The 20884-nt window shown below is 47.6% G+C and overlaps 2 protein-coding genes and 1 long non-coding RNA gene across 4 annotated transcripts; 1 reads left to right on the top strand and 2 right to left on the bottom strand.

The window, feature by feature from the left end:
* Positions 1-8738: 8738 nt before the first annotated feature.
* Positions 8739-11252, bottom strand: si:dkey-11p23.7 (V-set and Ig domain-containing protein). Its single transcript, XM_060055233.1, has 3 exons — positions 10586-11252; positions 9694-10071; positions 8739-9455 (listed from the first exon to the last, which is right to left on the bottom strand). Exons 1-3 carry the CDS (start codon positions 10638-10640, stop codon positions 9022-9024), a joined length of 867 nt encoding a protein of 288 aa, XP_059911216.1. The 5' UTR covers positions 10641-11252; the 3' UTR covers positions 8739-9021.
* Positions 11253-11484: 232 nt separating this feature from the next.
* Positions 11485-18016, top strand: cmtm7 (CKLF-like MARVEL transmembrane domain containing 7). Of its 2 annotated transcripts, none has more exons than XM_060055230.1 (5): positions 11485-12117; positions 13150-13326; positions 14239-14337; positions 15184-15265; positions 15975-18016. In XM_060055230.1, exons 1-5 carry the CDS (start codon positions 12007-12009, stop codon positions 15986-15988), a joined length of 483 nt encoding a protein of 160 aa, XP_059911213.1. In that variant the 5' UTR covers positions 11485-12006; the 3' UTR covers positions 15989-18016. The 2 variants fall into 2 exon arrangements, with proteins under 2 accessions (XP_059911213.1, XP_059911214.1); XM_060055231.1 differs by lacking the exon at positions 11485-12117 and adding an exon at positions 12134-12760.
* Positions 17671-20425, bottom strand: LOC132460171 (uncharacterized). Its single transcript, XR_009526356.1, has 2 exons — positions 18487-20425; positions 17671-17954 (listed from the first exon to the last, which is right to left on the bottom strand). It is a non-coding gene; the product is annotated as an uncharacterized LOC132460171 (long non-coding RNA).
* Positions 20426-20884: the final 459 nt, after the last annotated feature.

The following is a 20884-nucleotide window of genomic DNA, read 5'->3' as shown; positions in this document are numbered from 1 at the left end:
CCTTTATTTTTGGTGGTAACGCACCTTTACATGTTGTCATCGTTAAGGTCCAGGTTTGGCCAACAAAGTGGGTAGTGTCCTTTCTGTAAGGGCCAACCGAGGCAAACACCCTGCAACGTACGGTGCCCGGTTCTAAGTAATATGAAGCAAACACAATGCAAGGCTGGGGAAATACTACAGGGGATGGTGGTCAAAATGAATTGTAACCACTCATTCTTCAGGTCGTCTTCTTTGGGAAGAAATTTACTTTGGCACCGAGAAAAGTCCATAGGCACGAGTCACCCTCCTGGCTCTGACCTATATTTTTAGCAGACTCCTTCGACTCATGAGCTTAGCAGACCTTAAATAACCTTGTAACAATGGCACATAACACTCTCCAGCAAAAGCCAAAGACAAAAAAGTATAACATCACCCCTTTAAATGTTTCATTCCACGAGAAACCGTTTAATCATGTTCCTTTCGAAATACGATTGGTAACTCAGAGTTGCATATGCATGCTGAACGTGAAAATGTTCTTCCACCTCGTTTGCCTGCATTAGTAAAAGGAAAGAAAATAGACGCATTAACGAGTGAATTAGAAAAGCCTCACCAACTGATGTAAGTTGGTGAATTAGTATTCATGGCCTTGCCCCCCTTGGCTTGCGACCGACCACGGGAAGAGGGTATTGATTTTGCGGCCAGGTGACACAGAGCTGATATCGGCAGGTAGGAGGAGGTAACAGCAAGGTGCTTACATTGCAGATGAAATTTGTGCCTGTGCTATTTGTGGCGATAACAAAACAACGTTGTATCTCTTGGCCAAGAAAGAAGAGTTGAGGGAGAAATGGTTGGATTGGACATTCATTCATTCATTCACGGGGCACGGCGGGAGACGCGGGCATGCCTCGGCCTCGGCTATGGTTTCCGGGTCCGCGGTCACGGTACCCGCAATGCCCTGGCCAAGGTCACGGTGCCCGGGCCGCGGTGCCCTGGGTACGACGGAGTCGCCGTGGCCAGGAGTCGCGGGAGTGCCTGGGCCTGGGGCACGGTGGGTGAATGTTCAAGCCAACCATTTCTTCCTCAATTCTTCTTTCTTGGCCGATAGATATATCTCTCTCTCTCTCTCTCTCTCTCTCTCTCTCTCTCTGACAGTGCTCTTAGTCAATCAGAGGCGAGACCTTTGCACGTCATGAATATGTATGAGTAAGAGACAAAATCCTTTCGCTCCTCCCCGCCCACCTCCTCCACCACACTAGTGAAACAGGAGCACCAGAGCATTTTTTTCACCAAAACCGACTCACAGGGCGTTCATTGATACCAGTGACCACCGCAAAATGAATGAAAAAAGAATGCAATGACACCTTTAACATGAAAATGTTCAGTTGTATTGAAACATTACATTTTCACATGCGGGTAGGCCAAGAAATACACATTCAAACAATCATCATTTCAACATTTGACTAGTTATCACTTTTTTTTCGACTCCTGAATTTATTCCAAAAGCACCACATAGCAAACATCCCTATTTTTTTTCCCAGGGGATTTATAAAGTCATATCTTATCTTATTAGTTTGACTAATGTTGACTGGCTCTGAAATCAATTTTTGCATGTTAAATATTGAACGATAGAAAACAAAATAAATCTATGGGAATCTGTAAAAAGAACAAGCTTACACAACCACCATTCAAACTTGAATTTCGGCCACTAATGTTTTTAATTTGCTGAGTGGTAACTTTTGTGTCTATGAAAATGTGGGGATGGGCTTGTGGATTAAAAATACATAAATAAGACAAGTTGGACACTCTTCCTCCCAAAGCAAACAAACTTACTTGCTGAATAGGAGCAACTTGTGAATTATAAAAATTGCCTTAATTGTGTTTCAGACATTGAAGATTTGCTTTATTAGACTTAACAATAGCATTTAGGTTACATTAAAAAAGCTAACGTTACATAACGTTGCGATGTAAGTTGTCAGAGGAACGTTACCATTAGCGTGAAGACTGCATACTTGACAACGCAAAGTGCAGCCTCACGGTAGGACACATTGAAAATATCGCTCACATGCGGTATCTGAGACACGATGGACACACCAACGTTCTCGCGCGCGCACACTCAAAGCTCTAGGTTGTGTTGGGGCGGGGGAGTTGCATTGTGTTCCAGGTCGATGTTATTATTGGGCGCTCAGAAGGAGGGGGGCGGGCCTTGCGGAGGTGAGATACTTGTAGCAGGGACTGGGAAAAGAGCGAGAGAGTCGGAATGGGAGAAGTTTGTTTTCAGCTTGGCTACAGCCTACCATAACGTGTTAACCAACCCAGGGGCGTAGCCATCATTTCAGAAGTGAGGGGGACAAATTGTTCAGAGGTCTATTGAGTGATTTATCATCCTCTCGCATTCTCGCACCTCTCCTTAGTGGCTACATAACCACAAACAGCACAGCACCAGGGGACCGACTTTAGTTCTTTAAAATGATTTACAATCAAAATCTAAAGTTAAAGCTGCATAACTCCTCGAGCATCTACAGGGTAAGTAGCCAGATAATTAAGTGCCAAATGACAACACTGAACACGAAAAGTTCTGTAAAACACCATTCCTGTTTCAAATGATCAGCACCAAAATGGAATGGAAGTGACAGGGTAATAAGCCACATAATTTAATTTAATGGCAAGAAGTGACAAGTGAAAGTGACAACAATAAACATATCGACATGGAGATGTAATTATTTTACATTTGCCGTCGTCAACTATGACAGCACAGATGTGCAAAATTAATCAAGACTAAGACAAATGGTATGACCTATACCTGCTTCCTTTAAAACACAAATAGTGCAGTAGTCAAATAGTATCAGCAAATAAATAATAAACAAAAAGTCTCTTTGAATATAAACTAAACTAATCTTAGAGTCACTCTTATCCTATAGACATTTCCTTAGCCAGTTATAATTTCTCCTGCAATGATATAGATAATAGATATGCAAAGCAAAACTTATAAATAGTATTAAGAATAGTAGCGATGACGTAGCTGTGGAAATTAATCGCAAAGTCACTTTTATCCTATCGATAATTTCTCCTCAACTGCTGTGAATACCCTCCCAGTTCATTCCTGCTGCTGCTGGACTCTGGTCCACTGTCTCCTCCCTGACCCTGCTCTTTCAATTGTATGAAGATTAAAAAATATGTGCAAAACAACCGTGAGCACAAGTTCTGTGCAGAATTGGGAGGAGAGGGTTTATTCCTAGGTGGTAGAGTAGCCAAAACTTGTCGTCAAGTGGGAGTATTGTTACTTTAGAATAATTTAAGTAAAAAAGTATTTTGCAGTAAAACAACTCTTAAGTGTACAATTTATCCAAAAAGTTACTCAAGTAAATGTAACAGAGTAAATGTAACTAGTTACTATCATCTCTGCACCTAGCAAGCGATTTAACATAGGTAACAGTTAACAATTGTTGACTAGCTTAACTTGATATATTGACATCTATTAGTCAGTCATCATTCGACTAAACAACATGCAACAGCATTACTCAACTTACACGGTTTGTTTGGAAAAAACAATGTAACGTTTTTGGCCTCTTGGCAGCTGCTGGTTTGCTGAACATGCTTGAAACACATCTGAATCAACGTCTGTGTGATTGAAATCACAACATGACATCGGTGTTTGCCACCTGGTTCCGCCTGCTCATAATGCGTTCAAAGGCGGCTCGGAAAAACGCGTTTCCATGTGTTAGAAGTTAATTGAATGGTTGTAATGGCTGTAAAAAGTGCAGGGGACAGAGGGCACAGATACGGGAAGTGGGGGGGACATGTCCCCCGCGTACCCCGCGGCCGCTACGCCCATGGGCGGTCGGTCTAAACAACGAGCGTGGTTCTTGGACAAGTGAAGACAGGGATGCTACCACAATTATATGAAGAAAGTTTGTTGTTGTTTAAAAGTTAGAGTGTTGAAATTGATTTATGGAGTTGAAGTCAGAATAATGCTGTTTCAGTTAGGCTTTGGAAATATTCTGTTTAATGCCCAAATGCACTGATACTTATTTGAATGGGCAACGAATGACTACTCTCTGATCCTCAAGAGTCATTTTATTCTTAGTGGAACATGTAACATTTTAGGATAGTTTCTGCATTTTTATGTGTTTTGATAAAATTTCTAGCAGTAAATGTGCATTTCATTTCATATACTTCAGTCAATGAGAAACAATTTTACGGTTTACTAAAAGTTGTAGACAATATACTATGATTCTAGCCATACCGGAATAGATGTATTTAGCAGGTGACTAGGGGTCAAGGACTATTGTGAGTGAGCTATAGAGACCTAGGGTCTCTAATATATTAAAGAGGTCCTCAAGGACATGTATGTATTCAATTTCACAAAGCATGTCAAAATCCACCATTGAAACAAATTGCAAATAAAGACAGTAATTAATTAATCAATTCATTGGAAAGAGATAGGAACTTGGCCATTAGCCCTATCCACCAGGGGGCGCCGTGGGGTCCCTCTGTGGCAATACAATGTCTCTGCAAAAAGGGCGTAACACTGACACTGAAAAGAAAATCCCCTTTACCACTCGTGCTAAGTGACCTGCGATGTTAAGGAATACACACGACTGATTTCCCTAATTATGCATGCAAAATAATACAGAACATTCCCTGTAAGATAACTTTTTTTTTACAGCGCAGGCCTATACTGGACTACATTACACGACATGATGACACTATACTGTACTATATGATACTTCATTATACTGAATTACACTATACTATAATTTCCATACTATAATGTATTAAATATTCCTATACTATACTTTACTACCCAACCTCCCAGTATCCAGATGATGAATCTCGGCTGGGTCCTTGATGAATCTACGATGATCTCGCTAGCCCTCCTCCTGATTCTTCCAACCGCCCATGCTCAGCTAGGTGCGTTCCAAAATTCAAAAGCTACCAAATTTTCCATTTCAAATTGTGTGGCATTGTTTGACATTGAGTAAAGAAGAAAAGGAAAATGAGTTAAAAGACAATGAGATCCATCTTGATAGAGTGTAGTTCGGATGTAGGGTCGAGCCAGTGAGTCCACGGTCCTTTAAAGAAGTTGTTTCAGCTGAATATTGTGTTTCCCACAGATCCATTGAATCTGAACAGCAGTGGCCTTCAGTTCCTGGTGGCTTTCCCAGAAAACATCGCTCACTACCATCCCATCACATCTCTTAAGGCTATTGAAATCTTTTCCTTGGAAGGTGGGACTGTGGTCGAATATAAGTCAGACGGAATACCCATGCAAAATGATGAAATGAGTCGAGCAATTACAATAACTGTTAACATATTTGGTGCGGAGCTGCGGAGAAACCCAACCTCCAACAAAACCATCCAAATCAAAAGCAACAAGCCCATCATCGTCCGAATCATCAACAGCAAAGACCAAAGCATCCAGACCTCTCTGGTAAAAGCGACTGACAAGTTGGGCAAAGTGTACAAGATCCCACCAACACCCAGCACGATAACAGAGATCCTGGCGGATCCTACATCAGAGATACCAGAGAGAGCCCCATTCACGGTCGTCGTCATGAACACTGGTGCAGCAAACGATGTCCAGTGGAAAGGCGATGGTGATCAGACGGTTTCTCTCGCACCGTTTGAACTGGCTCAGTTCTGGATGTCAAACGTGGCTGCGGAGTACGAGGTGGATGCTACTGAGCCCGTGTCTGTTCTCTTTGGTCATCCGTGCTTCACCATCTTCAACTGCACCTGTGGGATGATGGTCACTCCTCTGGACCCAGAGAGTGCCACCAAGCTCAACTACTTCATCCCACCTGATTTCATGACCGGTAGCGAAAAGCAAGCGGTTCTGCTCGTAGCAGGAAACCCTAGCCCTCTTCCCTACGATCCGGACCACCCCACAGTGCAGTCCTTCGGCTCAGTGCTCTTCCACATACCCGGCTTGCTGCTCAGCGTCTTGCCAGAAGAGGAATTCGCTGCCTGTTTCAAGATCCATGGAAACCCCCACCTTGGGTCCATTCCAAGATTTGCTGTTGTCATCGTCCACGAGGATCACAAAGATTTGGTTCATCACGGGCCTATTCCCCTCGATGCTCCAGTTTGGAGCCCCATCCTGACCACCCACTATGTCTCTACTCGCGTCCCACTGGACCTTTATCAAGACGTATTCTGGCACCCCGAGTCCATGATTGCCGTCTATGAATTGGGAACCAGCGATACCACATTGTTTGGAAACCCTGCCCCCATCATCAGCAAGTCCACAAGTAGGTATTGTAGTGCAACGTTTGTAAAGGCACTGGTTAGTTCTGGTAGTAACAATTATTTCATTTTCAAAATATATACTTGATTGTCTATCAAAACTCAATGTTATTGGATAACTGAATGGAATCAAATCATATCCAATGCAATCATTTCTAATCCAAACCAATCTGACATAATCCAACTGTTTTTAGCTAATCCGATCTAATCCAACGAAATTGAATCTAATCCGTGCAAATCAACCAAACCTAATCAAGGCTGTTCTAATCCTACCCAATCTGATCCAATCCAATTTAATCTAATGCCATCTAATACATCCCAACCTGATCTGATGTATTATCTCTCTTCCCATTGTGGACCAGGCCTGAAGGGCTGCGTCCTGGATCCGGAGCTGGTTAACATAGGAGTTGAAGAGATGGGCTGGGTGGAGTCCATCAAGTTCTGCCGGGATCTGGGCCTAGAGCTGGCCGCCATGGACGGTGTCGAGATACGCTTCCTCGCCCCTAAACTCCACGCCATGAACAAGACGCTGGAGCAGGTGTGGATCGGCTACCGCCGGAGTTCTCTGACGGGCGACTGGTACCGGCTGAACAAGGAGGAGGTGTTGGTCACCCACTGGGGGAAGGGGGAGCCCGGGGGAGAAGAGGAGGGCCAGTGTGCCATGATGAGCCTGGACCCCAACAAAGACTTTGGCTGGAGCGACGAGAGCTGCTGTACTTCTGCTGTGCCGCTGTGTTATAAGCCCCCCAACCTCCTCCGATAACTCTTGAAAAGCGGCTAACAGAACACGCCCCTTTCTGTGCTCCATTCTAACCGAATGGGTGCCCTTTAAAGGAGAACTAAACCCCCTGACCCGCCCATTTGTTTCCATTCTGGGCCAGCAGGCTCCCCTATTAACACCCCTTCAGTTTCGGTTTGACACAGGTGACTGGAAGGTGACAATAACAGCCAATCACGGGAGAGCATGCAACGGCATGTGTTTAACATTGTGGGGGAGTCGCCCAAGGCAAACCAGCCTACACGTGGTGCTGGGGTTTAGTTCTCCTTTAATGCCCAATTAGTTTAGACCGCACACCCATGTATGCTACAGCCTTTCTGAACCTTACACCACCCCCCTACAGAACTAGGCCACACCCCTCAAGTCACAGCCAGACTAAGCCCATCCCTTTGACTTTAGACCCGCTCAGACACCTGGACAGGACATTGGAGTTTACCTTGTTCCGTTGTGTAGAACTGTAGAAGTTGATCGTAACATGTAGAGAGCAGGTTGATGCTCGAATACTAATATGATTTCAACAGCACTTCCTTGCTGCTCTTTTGACTTATATGATCTATCGCATGCATATCCAGAAAAATGTGCATGCACACATTTGATTAACATAGATATATCAAATTATGTAAATATATTTGATGAGTGTTCTTGAAATGTTTTCATTAAACAATGTGAAGTCTACTTGTTGTGTTGTTTTTGTTAGTTTGGTGAATACTGCAAGCTGAGCTAAACTATTGGGGTTTTTAGGCTTCTTTAATATCTTTCATTATTATCCTTTTTTCACCAAGAGACTCGATCCCACGGTTACAATGTTCATGTGAGCTTGGAATCGCGGGCTATCATTCGCATTTTTTAAGTCTTCTGAACTTTTTTTAAATATTCAGCTTTTAAATGCATATTTTATAATTTGAAGTCAATGGGACACTTCAACTACTTCAGACTTTGCAATTTGGTCAATTTTTACTTTTAATGTCGTTTTTAACAAATCAACCAAATTTCATCTTCAAAAATATTTAAACCGATTTTCGATATCATTTATACTTTTTTTCAGAATCGACAGAGTTTAATTTCCTACAATATAATTTCGTACAGCGTCATATATTTTCAGTTAGTCTCATTGACTTCCGTTGAGGCTAGAGCGTGATGAGGTCACGCGCTCTAGCTATCACAAAAGTTTTCGGACATGGCGGAGCATGAACAACGTCGATATTTAACCTAGAAACACAATGTCAAGCTTAAACAGTTAAGGTATTTCACTTTTACATTGTTTGCTCCATTTGGACTTTTGAACTCTTCCGTCTTAAACTTTGAAGCTTTATTAAAAATAATGTCAAGGTCACTTTGCAAGACAGCACTTTCTGCAGGAAATGCACTTTCTAGTTTATTCTAGTGTTCCCTTGAACATGCAGTCAAAGCAAGGTCAACACATGAAGGTAAACACAACAATGATCTACAAGCAAACTTTGGCCAAATCTTGTAAACTCCATTCCAGTCATCTCCTTTCCCCTGATTCCAGTCTGGTCATCATCAGAGTACCCAGCATGCAGCACAACGGCATGACATCACCAATCACATGACATGAGAAACGACCAGTGAGGGTGAGATAGAAAGGGTGAAAAGACCTCTGAAGAACAAGTCCCGCCTCCGAGGCTCCGGCCCCCTCCTGATCGTACATAACAAACTCTGTGGCCGGCCAAGAAGTAAAAGCTGCGTAACGTTTTGAACCACACACTTTTACAAACCATCTAGTTTCAGCTGTTTTTTTTTAATTGTCTGTGCCGTTAAAGTAGCATTAATAATTGTTTGCTACTCTCACGGCACCGAATATCCAGAAACCCACGTGACGCAGCTTTAACTTCCTCGCCGCCTACAGTTTGTTATGTACGGTCATTCAAAAAAAAAAACACGTTATTTCCCATCGACATTTGACCGAGGGAACCGGGAGGCTTGGAGGCGGGACTTATTCTTCAGAGGTCTATGACACCAAGCCCAGGAATACAGCGGTTGTGGGCTTGTAGACCGGCTCACCTCCACCTACAGATAGGGCCAGACGAGGCCCTTCCCTGCACCGCCCACACCCCCACCCCCCCTAGCAGCAGGGCCTTGGCCCCCAGGGACAGCGAGAGCAGGAGCAGGAGAGGAGGGCCGGCGGCCCCTGGGCAGGCCTCCCTCCTGGGGGGTAGGAGGTACAGCGTGGCCTGCTCCCTGCCCAGGGGGTTGGTGGCGCTGCAGGTGTACTGCTGCCCAGGGCGGATGTCAGGGAGCTGGCTGACGGCGTGGTGCCGGGAAGGGGAGGAGCCCTGGCCGGGGGGCCGGCCCACCTCCAGCCCCTCCAGCAGCAGGTGGTCCGGGGAGACCCACTGGATGTCCGGAAGAGGGGATCCCTCCACCTCGCACTGCGCCCTGAACCCCGAGTCCTCGCTGCCCTGGACCGTCAGGGACAGGATACGCGGCGGTGCTGGGAAGGGAAAGGTTGTTTTCATTTAAAAACGAGAAAATTCGCTCAACCTTGTACAGAATGAAGAGGTACTGTACCAAAACGTAATTATAGTTTGCATAAAAACTGTTTTTTTTTTTTAAAGCTCATAAAATGATTTGGGTCGCACATGAATTGACAGGGTCGGTCGGAAACCGGAACCAAACAAAAAAATGTTTTACGCCCAAGGAGCGACCCCAGAGCCCCGCCCCCGCCCTACCCTCCACCCGGAGCAGCGTGCCCATCCTGTCCTCGTAGCTGGCGTGCTTGTGCCCCGGCACCTCCACGCGGCAGTAGTAGCGGCCTCCGTCCTGCAGGGCGGCGCTGTTGATGCGCAGGGAGAGGTCGTGCTCCCGCGGGTTCCCCTCCAGCCGGTAGCGGGGGTCCTGGTGGGGGGAGGCCTCGCAGGCCTGCTGGCCGGCGTGGGTGGTGCAGTGGAAGAGGCGGGTGGTGCCCTGCCGCCAGGCCACCAGCAGGGAGGAGTGGGGGGTGTGGTTGGGGTGGCTGAAGGAGCAGGGCAGCACCACCGGGTAGCCCTCGGTCGCACGCACCTCCGGGGGCACCTTCATGGACCAGCTGTCGTCGGCGGAGCCCTGGGCTGGGGGGGGGGTGATGGAGGAAGGAGGGGGGGGGGTGGGGGTGGGGGGGGGGTGGGGGGGGGGTGATGTCAAAAGGCCGCTGTAAAACTGAACTGAAGGGCTGTTTGTCTGCGTCCCGTCTTTCTAGAGGCTGTTGGGAGGGAGGTCATGTGACCAGTCATACTCTTAAACAGGAAGTCCTGAAGTCATAACTTTTGGACAAATAAAGTCTCTTATAGGAACCGGCCGGAACTGCAGTTCAGATTGAGGCTAGGCTCATGCTCTTTGTTTGCCATGCGACAAGGGACTATACCGTTGTGACAAATATTCCTGTAGTTATATATATATATAGATATTCACACCTTATTCATTTGTCGTCAATCGAATATAAACTCAACTCAAATAAATCCTTTGAAACCGAACAACCTGAGAGATACAGAGGCTGAGCATGTGGTCAAAGTTACAGGTCTAAGTACAATGAGATAATACAAACCCAAACAAGACACGAGTCTAAACTAAAGGTTTGAAACTCACCTCCCAGGAAGGCTGGCAGCAGAGAGAGCACTGTGGCCAAGAGACAGCCGTCCATGTTGAGTCTCTCTGTCCGTGTGTCCGTGTGTGATTCAGTGTGGTCCTCTGCTCATCTCTTCCATCTTCATATTTCCTCTTTCTGCTCTTCAAATAGAATTCCTGTTTCTCCAAGTTTATACTGTGTTTCTTTCTGCTGACACACGCGCACACACGCACACGCACGCACACACACACACACACACACACACACACACACACACACACACACACACACACACACACACACACACACACACTTTGCGAGTGATTGACAGCAGGGGGCGTCACAGAACTAGTTAAAACGTGGCCTGAAACAGAACTGATAACTTGTTGAGGTCAGCCTGTAGTTTCGTAGCACAAAAGAAGGACAAGAGAATAATACTCTAAAAATGCAGGCCAATATCCGGTCCGACAATGATTATTTGTCCTATTTTCCACTATTTTTCAAATATCGGTGACGCTAACTCGGCTTCGGTTTCCGACTGTGCTGGACCGGTTTTGAACCCACGGGATGAAACCTAGCGGTGTGATGTTCCTCTAACCAGTGGGTCTGGGTTCACACCGCCGCGGTCGCCCACCGCCGCGGCGGGCCTCATAGTGGTCAAGTATCTTCGACCGACTGCACATTGCTGTGTTGTTTGTATAAAGTTTATGTTGCTTCTACACGCACGCACGCACGCACGCGCACCCCCCCCCCCCCCCCCCCCACACACACACCCACACACACACAAAATTGTTTCCTGCCCATGTGATTTCAGCCTTTCTCTCCATTACAACGAACGCTGACGTATTTGCTCTTGCTGCTGTTTTGGCTTTGCTAATTAAATAGGCCTAGTTATTAGAACTTCTGTTTTTCCGTCACTTGCTGTTCACTTCATAGCCCTGTATAGACGTCCTGTCCATTCTGTTGTAAACATACCCTCCCCCAAACAAACTCCTCATAGTGCCGAAATCAGATGAAGGGAGCGTTTATAACCATCTATAACTATAACAACGAACCAAAACAGTCCAGGCCTGCTTTTCAGAGCCTGAATGTTCACAAAGGTGCGGTACTAGATCGAGGGTCCCAGCCTCCCTTTGGCGGCTGGAGGTGGACGGGGTCCGGACCCGCTGCACCGTGACTGATGGGCGGACAATACCGGCGTGCAGCGCCCTATTCGCACTGCCCACTGATGCGATGAAAGCACAGGACGTGGGAGAAAGGTACAAAGTCACGCTTCTGTTTCCTGACTAACCCCACCCCTAAAGAGAAGCGCACCCACCCCCTGGCCCACAGACGGGCAGTGCAGAGCAGACTGCAAACCCCGGAGAACCGGAGCTGGTGGACGCGTCGCAGCCCGCAACCCGCTGGAGTCAGACAGCGGATCTTTTTATTATCAGCCAACATGTCGCACACCGTGATCACCACCACCACCACCACCAGGACGTCCGACGGAGGATTCCTGAACGTCGGCTACATACGGACCACCGGGGGCATCCTGAAGATATCGCAGATGGTGAGAGTTCCGGTGGCCGGCCGTGAAGGGTGGGCATCGGACGGGTTAGTGTGGGGCGGATTATTAGGGGGTGCAGTTTAAAAAGGGTACGGATGCCTGGAACTGCAATGCATGCGTTTATTTACAGCGATCGGAACCGTCCGTAGACAGAGTTCAACCGCTGCGGTAAACAGACCGGGTCGCACGGACACCAGGATGTGTTTCATGGAGGTGGACGTGTTTTTACGATCACCTCCTCGATCAGGGACACTAACGGGCCTACTCTGCTCCTTTGCTCTGGAGCTCTGGACCCGAGCTCCGGACCCGCGCCCGGGAACCGAGCTCCGGACCCGACGCTGGGCAGGGAGAGGTTCAGTGGTTTAGTCTCCATGTATTCGGTCAGGGACATAAAGAAGTGGTCGCTCTGCGTCTGTGTTCAGTACAATAAAAACAGCACACATCCTGTTTGTGAAGCTGGGAGGAAGTCCTGATTTTTAAAAAACCGACCACTGTTAATAACTGGGGCCAAACGAAGTGTTTTTAGTGTCAGCAGCTAAGGATGAGAGTTAGAGATCATGAGGCGTGGTTCCCAACTGACGGCACAGATCTCCACATTATCGACCAGTGGACCAACAGGGAACTGTTCAACACCGAGCAAAACAAGGTAGCAACACAAACTGTTGAGTTCAGTAACAGCGTTAGATAGTAGGCTACAAAGGGAGAGGGACACGTTGGAATTGTATATCTATCTAACGCTCCATTAGGTAGATATACTAAGTCCGTCAGTGTTACGGTTTTAAAAAGCTCTATGGTGGGACTTTTATTGTGCCACTGCAGGCTTACCACGAACCATCAAGACATGATTTAAAGACATTTGGGAAGCAACTGCGCATTTTGTATCATATTGCCATGATAGCGGTATATAACATTTGTGTGTGTGTGTGTGTGTGCGTGGGCGTGAGTGTGCATGGTTGTGTCCACATGCGTGTGTGTTCATGTGTGTGTCTGTGTGTGTGTGTGTCCATGTGTCTGTGTGTGTGTGTGCGCCCCCAGGTTGCGCTCCTGGTGGCCTTCCTGTGTGTGCATTGCGCCCGTGCCTGGCCGGACTGGCCGGCGTTCCGCTACTTCGAGGTGGTGACGCTGTGGTTCCTCTTCGCCTTTCTCATCTTCTTCCTCATGCACATGTTCCGGCTGCAGGCCAAGATCGCCTGCATCAACTGGCCCCTCATGGCAAGTCACCACACAACGCCCTGCACCTCAACGCTCACCTGTTCACCTATTCACAGGCACACTCACTCACGCATTCACCTGTACAGTAGCTCACTCACCTGGGGACACATTCAACCGCTCACACACCAAGTCGTCCTCTGAGAGCTTCTAGTTTCAAGAGTTCCCCGCTGTGGCCACTGGCTGACCGTATCCACTGGCTGACTGTATCGTCTGGCTGACTGTATCCACTGGCTGAATGTATCCACTAGCCTACTGTATCGTCTGGCTGACTGTATCCACTGGCTGACTGTATCCACTGGCTGACTGTATCGTCTGGCTGACTGTATCCATTGACTGACTGTTTCGTGGTGTGACTGTATCCACTGGCTGACTGTGGCACTGGCTGACTGTATCGTCTGGCTGACTGTATCCACTGGCTGACTGTATCCACTGGCTGACTGTATCGTCTGGCTGACTGTAGCCATTGGCTGACTGTATCGTCTAGATGACTGTATCCACTGGCTGACTGTATCGTCTGGCTGACTGTGTCTACTGGCTGACTGTATCCATTGGCTGACTGTATCGTGGTGTGACTGTGTCCACTGGCTGACTGTATCGTCTGGCTGACTGTATCTACTGGCTGACTGTGTCCACTTGCTGACTGTTTCGTGATGTGACTGCAGGACAATATTTGGACACATTTCCAATCCTCAAGCAGGCTAATGCGTCAATGGACTGGACGTGTGACAAACAAAGAACAGAACTCCATCGACTGCGGGACGGCCGTTGAGCTCGGCACTAAAACGGGCCCTGTCAGCACCATGCCGCGGGGGCCGCGGGGGTCGCGGGGGTAGGGGGGGGTACCGAGGTGTCACCCATGTTGACGTCCCCCCCGGCCGCTGTGTGTGACGGACCCTGTCTCTGGTTCCTCAGGAGTTCCTCCACTACACCGTTGGCTCCATCCTGGTCCTCATCGCCTCCATCGTGGGCTCGGTGAAGAGCGGAGGGATCTCGGTGCTGGTGGCGGGATCGGTAGGTCGCAGGAACCTCCTCCGTCCACACCTTCACCGTCCACACCTCCTCCGTCCACACCTCCTCCATCCACACCTCCTCCGTCCACACCTTCACCATCCACACCTCCTCCGTCCACACCTCCTCCGTCCACACCTTCACCATCCACACCTCCTCAATCCACACCTTCACCAGGATTATTGCTGTGAAAAGGGAGCTGTGACGTTACGACTCGTCGCTTGGCAGGAGTAGATGCGAGGGCCTCGTTAACTCAACATAACACTCCCTTGAGCGAGAGGGAGTAAGAGTGCACGGCCAATGGCCAACTAGCATTCTGGAAAAGAGTTTGGGAGCACGTGACACGTGGACTCGAAGCGGCCTGTCCTGACAGGCTGCGACCCTGGGCTGTCCCAGGGTCCGTCCCTGTCCCTCTCCACTGTCCTGTCCAGAGAGGCGTGGAAAGCTCACAATGATGTAGAAAGAAGTATTGGAACCCTTGTATTTTAGAGAGAATGCCACCCTTTAAAGACACTTTATTCTGTTTTCAACTGAAAATCTATGCTTAAACTTCTTCTTGCTCTCCACTAAATTCTGACGATATCAACAAAACCTAACTTGCTTTTCGAACATCAAAGATGTAGCAGTGCTGTTGAACTCACAGTATGTCCCTTATCTGATGTAACATAGCAGAAGTTTTCTCCGAAAGAGGAATTTGTCCTCCCCGTGATGTAGCAAATACTAGCAACACAAGCTCATTACAACCATGACCGAGCTAGCTGCGGAAACCGCTGTCTAACTTCAGCACTTGAATACACAACACTGTTCATGTGGATTTGAATGTAAGGCATGTGTTCTGTTTCCCTCAAGGTGTTTGGCTTCATCGCGACCTTCCTGATGGCTGTTAGTTTGTGGACGTCTTACAAAGTGAGCTGTGGCTCCCAGCAAACAGGTGCGTCGGGCCTCACCGGTACTCACTGAACCTTGCCTGGGTAGCCCCGCCCATTCTGCCGGCAATTTGAGTTCGCCCTGCAGGAGGGTCTAGAGAAGAGCAATGCATTTCTTTCTAGTTTCGATTGATTTTGCAGGAGCCAATCACCAAGCTGGCTTTCCCCCCTGGCACGCTTTTGGCTGGTTGAACACAATGACGACAGGGAAGCGACGGCAAGCAGCCAATTGCGTACAGAGTCATTTGAACTCGGCCCGTTGATCACGCCTTTTGTGCTGAAGAAAATGACAGCAGCTTCCCCAGACCAACGTGCAATCTACGATTGAGCTTGGTCTGGCAATAGCCAGGCTACACTAAACCCTCACTTTGAGGAAACAGATATATACGTATCTTGAGGATTATTTCACAAAGGGTCGGGATAGGGTATTCCAGCCCCAGCCTGAAGTTTCCGGGTTCGATCCCTGCTGTCCGGAGCGTTACCCTGCGTGCTCTCTAACGACATGCTTCTGAATTCATTATTAATCGCTCTGGAAAAATGTTTAAGCTAAATCATCAAATGGTAATGATAGCAATAGATGCCATAATAGCTTTAGATGCCATGAATGAGATTGTACTTCAATGGCCCGCGTTCAAGACCGGCTTAACAGATCTAAAAGCAAACTCTTCTTTTCTCCCCTCCTTCCTTCCTCTCCGCCCCCTCCTCTCATTTTAGGTGCCAGTGTTTAAGGTCAGAGGTCACATGAAGGAACACATGGTCCTGGTGCTCTGTCATCAGATGGCTGTGTAGTAGTCATGGCTAATGGCTAAAAATGGCAAGTTGGACACTGAATTTACACCGATTGGATCATTGATCAGAACGTCGAGGGAACCAAAGTCTGCAAGAGTAGCAGTGCTGATCCAGGACGGGTGCAAGACCGGACTACCGTTGTTTCAAGATCGTCACAAACTCCTGATCAGAACCTCTACTCTCACTTGGCTCTCGACTTCTAGGGCTAAACATTTATAATCAGTATTACGGCAACAACAATGCCACATTTGAACGTGTCCCCTTTTGCCTGTCAATTCGGCTTGAAGTACAATTTGGACTGAAGTACATCTACTGCGAACCAAACACAAGTTGGGGTTAGCCCGAAGACTGGGTTCAGTGTATCAAATTAGCTGATTCCATTTTGGACAGAGGACACACTGAACGACCCTGGAGAAGGATCACAATACCTTCATGAGGTGTTACGGAGTAGAAGGAAGAGGATTTTATTTTGGAGCCACACTAGCATTAGGCACACAGGTAGGCCTTCGAGGTTTGGTTTGTGTTGACCTACTAGCTAGTTTGCGGGATCTTTGTTCCATTCCAAGGTCTGGATTCACCCCTCTTTCTTTTTGGAATGCTCACTTTTTTTGTACGTTGACTTTCTCTGACAACAGGATAGTGCCTTTGGAGTCCACTTAAAAAACATCACAAAATAGAAAAGAATACCTTTTAACCTTTACGGCTTATTTCCCTTCTCATGTTATTCTCCTGTTTTGCCAAACGTTTGCCAAAAATGTCAGTTTACAAGTTTACATTCACATACAAAAAAGCAACTGAGGAGAACAGGTTGCAGGTCTAATGGGGCTGGCATCATCGAGCCAATACTGCCGCCCTTGGTGCCCGGTCGAATCTAACCGCTTCAGGCACTGGGTATTGTTACCACTCATCCATCCTGAATTAGCCACGTTCTGTTCCATCATCATACCCTCATCCCACATCACAGAAGCAAGATACGCTCTGAATGCAGTTTCATGGGGTCCTTTACACCACAAGTACAACCAGTATTATGAGACCCGAGTTTGATGACCAGTGTTATGGGCCAGTGCTGTCTGATGTCAGAAGATGTCCAGCAATGTGCTGCTGTTGATATTCCAGAGCGGTCCGGTTTGGACACTGCCACTCTAACATCCCCATCTTCAGGCTTCGCTGTGAATGTCGATCTTCTCTCAGTCGCACCGTGTACAAGGTTCTCCTCCCGGGAGGAACCAGGGGTGGAGCGATGTCACGCTCAGGCCACGCCCTTCCACCTGGTCATGATGGGTCTTTAGGTGCCATAGTGGGCCGTAACGTGCCTTATATCCAGCGTTGGATCCGGTCATGAGTCCAAGGCCACCTCCATGGCAGCCACCGTGAAACCACAGCAACTTCCTTGAATTATTTACCGGGAATTGCTCGCCGCGACTCCCAGAAATGTATTCCTGAAGTTATTGAATCTCAATACTAGGCTGCCTTGTAGCCAAAAGAGCAGGCGGCCAAGTCAGTATTTTTTTTACAAATTTGGGTTTGAGAATTTCAACCAGACGTATCTTGCCTCGCCTATTCCTAATCGATCATGCCAAAACATCCTCTTTTGGACCATTATGACGCATGTCAGTTTTAAAAAAAAAAGCAGAGATTCATCTGTGACTATCTTTTATACTGGACTAGCAGATTTTAGGAGTAGCTTTGCAATTGTTTAAGCTAGTCTATACAACTCAATTCAATGAAAATAGAACATCATGGATTAGTTAGAGCCGTGGTGGTTGATGATCAGGTGGTGATGATACGAAAACGACCCCAACGTCGGGAAGTGGCCGTAGATCGTTCCAGACTTACTCCAGTTCTGCTGGTGAACGCGAGTGTCGGGTCATCCCCCAGAACCATGGGCACCCTGTGCCTCCTGACCTGTGTCTCCTGGCCTGTGTCTCCTGGCCTGTGTCTCCTGGCCTGTGTCTCCTGGCCTGTGTCTCCTGACCTGTGTCTCCTGGCCTGTGTCTCCTGGCCTGTGTCTCCTGGCCTGTGCCTCCTGGCCTGTGCCTCCTGGCCTGTGCCTCCTGGCCTGTGTCTCCTGGCCTGTGTCTCCTGGCCTGTGTCTCCTGGCCTGTGTCTCCTGGCCTGTGTCTCCTGGCCTGTGTCTCCTGGCCTGTGTCTCCTGGCCTGTGTCTCCTGGCCTGTGTCTCCTGGCCTGTGCCTCCTGGCCTGTGTCTCCTGGCCTGTGCCTCCTGGCCTGTGTCTCCTGGCCTGTGTCTCCTGGCCTGTGTCTCCTGGCCTGTGCCTCCTGGCCTGTGTCTCCTGACCTGTGTCTCCTGACCTGTGCCTCCTGGCCTGTGTCTCCTGGCCTGTGTCTCCTGGCCTGTGTCTCCTGGCCTGTGTCTCCTGGCCTGTGTCTCCTGGCCTGTGTCTCCTGGCCTGTGTCTCCTGGCCTGTGTCTCCTGACCTGTGTCTCCTGGCCTGTGTCTCCTGGCCTGTGCCTCCTGGCCTGTGTCTCCTGGCCTGTGTCTCACAAACCCATTCGACCCATCTGATCCGACTGAAGTGAGTGGAGGAGGAAGTCTTGAACAGGGTTGACGTGGGACTGGTTTAGCGTTGTTCAGAGATGTCTTTTGTCACATTGTCCTTATAAGGAGTGCTTTTGTGTTGCATAACACTGGCTGACTGTTTCGTGGTGTGACTGCATGACAATATTTGGACACATTTCCAATCTTCCAACAGGCTAATGTAACCGTCAGCTTCCTGGAAGCAGAATGGATTTGTGTTTTTTGCAACCATAGTGTCAATAGTCACCCAACGACAATCACACTGTTTACAATATTTATGACATTTTATATCGCTATTATTGTTAAGCTATCAGTGATGTCACTCATATGTTTATGAAGGGACTTTTGCTTTGCCACCACCTAGTCATTTTGCTAGCACCTGATATCCAAATTAGGCCAATGGGAGGAGCTAACAATAGCCACCTGTCAATCACCTCAGATGTTTGGAGTGAGGCTTTAGCCCGGTAATTGAAGCAACAGCTAGCTTAAATTAGACAAACTGCATTTAAAGAGTAACTACAGCCATAGCACCAAACCGTACCAAGCACAATTCGTTTTTTGTAATTGTTATAAGCTTTAGTCAATCAGAAAGCAATTGCAAAGTCCAAAGCCAAGAAGGATACTTCAGACTATATATATCTCCGCAGAGACAACATGGGAAATCTAAAAAAAAATATCTGAGGTAAACCCAGAGATAACTTTGCATTCAGCCCTCATACCATTTGCTTTGCAGGGACCCAAATACTGGCCCTCTAAGGAAACAAATAACGGCTTAACAATTGTAACAGTTGGAGGCGGTTTGGATTTGATTGGCTGTGATCTGGGAACCCTGGTTAGGTCTGAGGTTAAAGACGGCCTGGAGTGTTCATTTGATGTGGTTATGGTTTTGGTGAGGATTGGCGCGGTTAAGGCTAGGGTAGAGTGCTGAGGGTTAATGTGGGCCTGGTTTGTGTCTGGGGTAGTTGTAGCTTGGTGTGATTACGCTCCGAGTAAGTGCGAGTTTGGAGTGAGGGTTGACGTGGTTACAAACTGAGGGGGGTTGGACCAACATACCGGCCAGATACGTCGCCAGCTGGCAGCAAGCACTAAGTAGCTTGCCCTTGAGCTGACAAGCAGCCTCCTTAACAATTGAACTTAGCTTTACAATTCTAGCCAAGCCAATCCTAGCGAGGCGTTTCCTATCGCGCTGGGCTCTTACTGGTCAGTCGCCGTGGGAACGCCGCCCTGATGCGAGCACCGACGTGATTGGCTGGAGTGGAATGCATGTGCGCTTCACGGAAGAACAAGACGGTGCCTTGTTGACTCAAAGTTCTGTCTACTAGCTAAAAGAGACCTCGTCTAATTTATTCAGAACTGCAGCTGCTTGTGTGAGGAAGTCGTCTCTGAGTGTCAGGCCGGTCGCAGCGAGCCCCAGAGGTGTGATAACAACAGGATGCTGAGAGCTTCCTCTCCCCAGGGTCGTCTGCGGGCCCCGGGCCCCCAGACAGCCGTTAAGGGGCCCAGGGGGGTGCTGAGCAAAGTGTAGTATTTAATTTCCCCTTTTTTAAAAATTATTTTTATTTTTGAAGATATTTTCTATGGTGTGTATTATTATCATCAGATATGTTTTATATTGTGCATGCTCAGTGAAGAGTTTGGAATTGCTGCACGTTGTATTAAAGGCTGTTGCACCATGCGCTGTGTTTTGTCTTCTTTAAGACTTGATCCTGATGTCGTTGTTTTATTACACCTTAAGGGGTGTGATGTTCATAGTGTGATTTTAACATTTAGTTCTCTTACTGAATTTCAAAAATATCTTCACCATATTATTTCAAAAGGGCAATATTCTAACAGTTAACTTTAACAGGGATACATTTTTCAGAATTGACTCCTTCCTTGATACAAGAGAGTACCAAACTATCCTGGAGGTCAAAGCTCAGAGCCGTGTAGTAGTAATACAATTCAACAAACAGGCGGTGTCTCTTCAAGACTGGGACCAGGGTGGGGAATGGGTACATTGTTGACTAATTTCAGGAATGCCTTTTCTGAATTCCGTTCCAATCCCATGTGATCACAATTAAAACAGTACAGCAAGGATTCCTGGAGATGCGCACACACACACACACACACACACACACACACACACACACACACACACACACACACACACACACACACACACACACACACACACACACACACACACACACACACACACACATAACAGAACATAATCAAATAACTCAAATTTTTGTTAACTCCCGTTAACATTGCGTAGATAACGCATGATGATTTAGGATGGAGGGTCCGACTCCCTCA

Source organism: Gadus macrocephalus, chromosome 6 (assembly GCF_031168955.1).
Source record: "Gadus macrocephalus chromosome 6, ASM3116895v1".
Classification (NCBI taxonomy): Eukaryota; Metazoa; Chordata; class Actinopteri; order Gadiformes; family Gadidae; genus Gadus; species Gadus macrocephalus.
The sequence above is the reverse complement of the archived record's forward strand: the minus strand, read 5'-3'. Positions and strand labels throughout refer to the sequence as shown.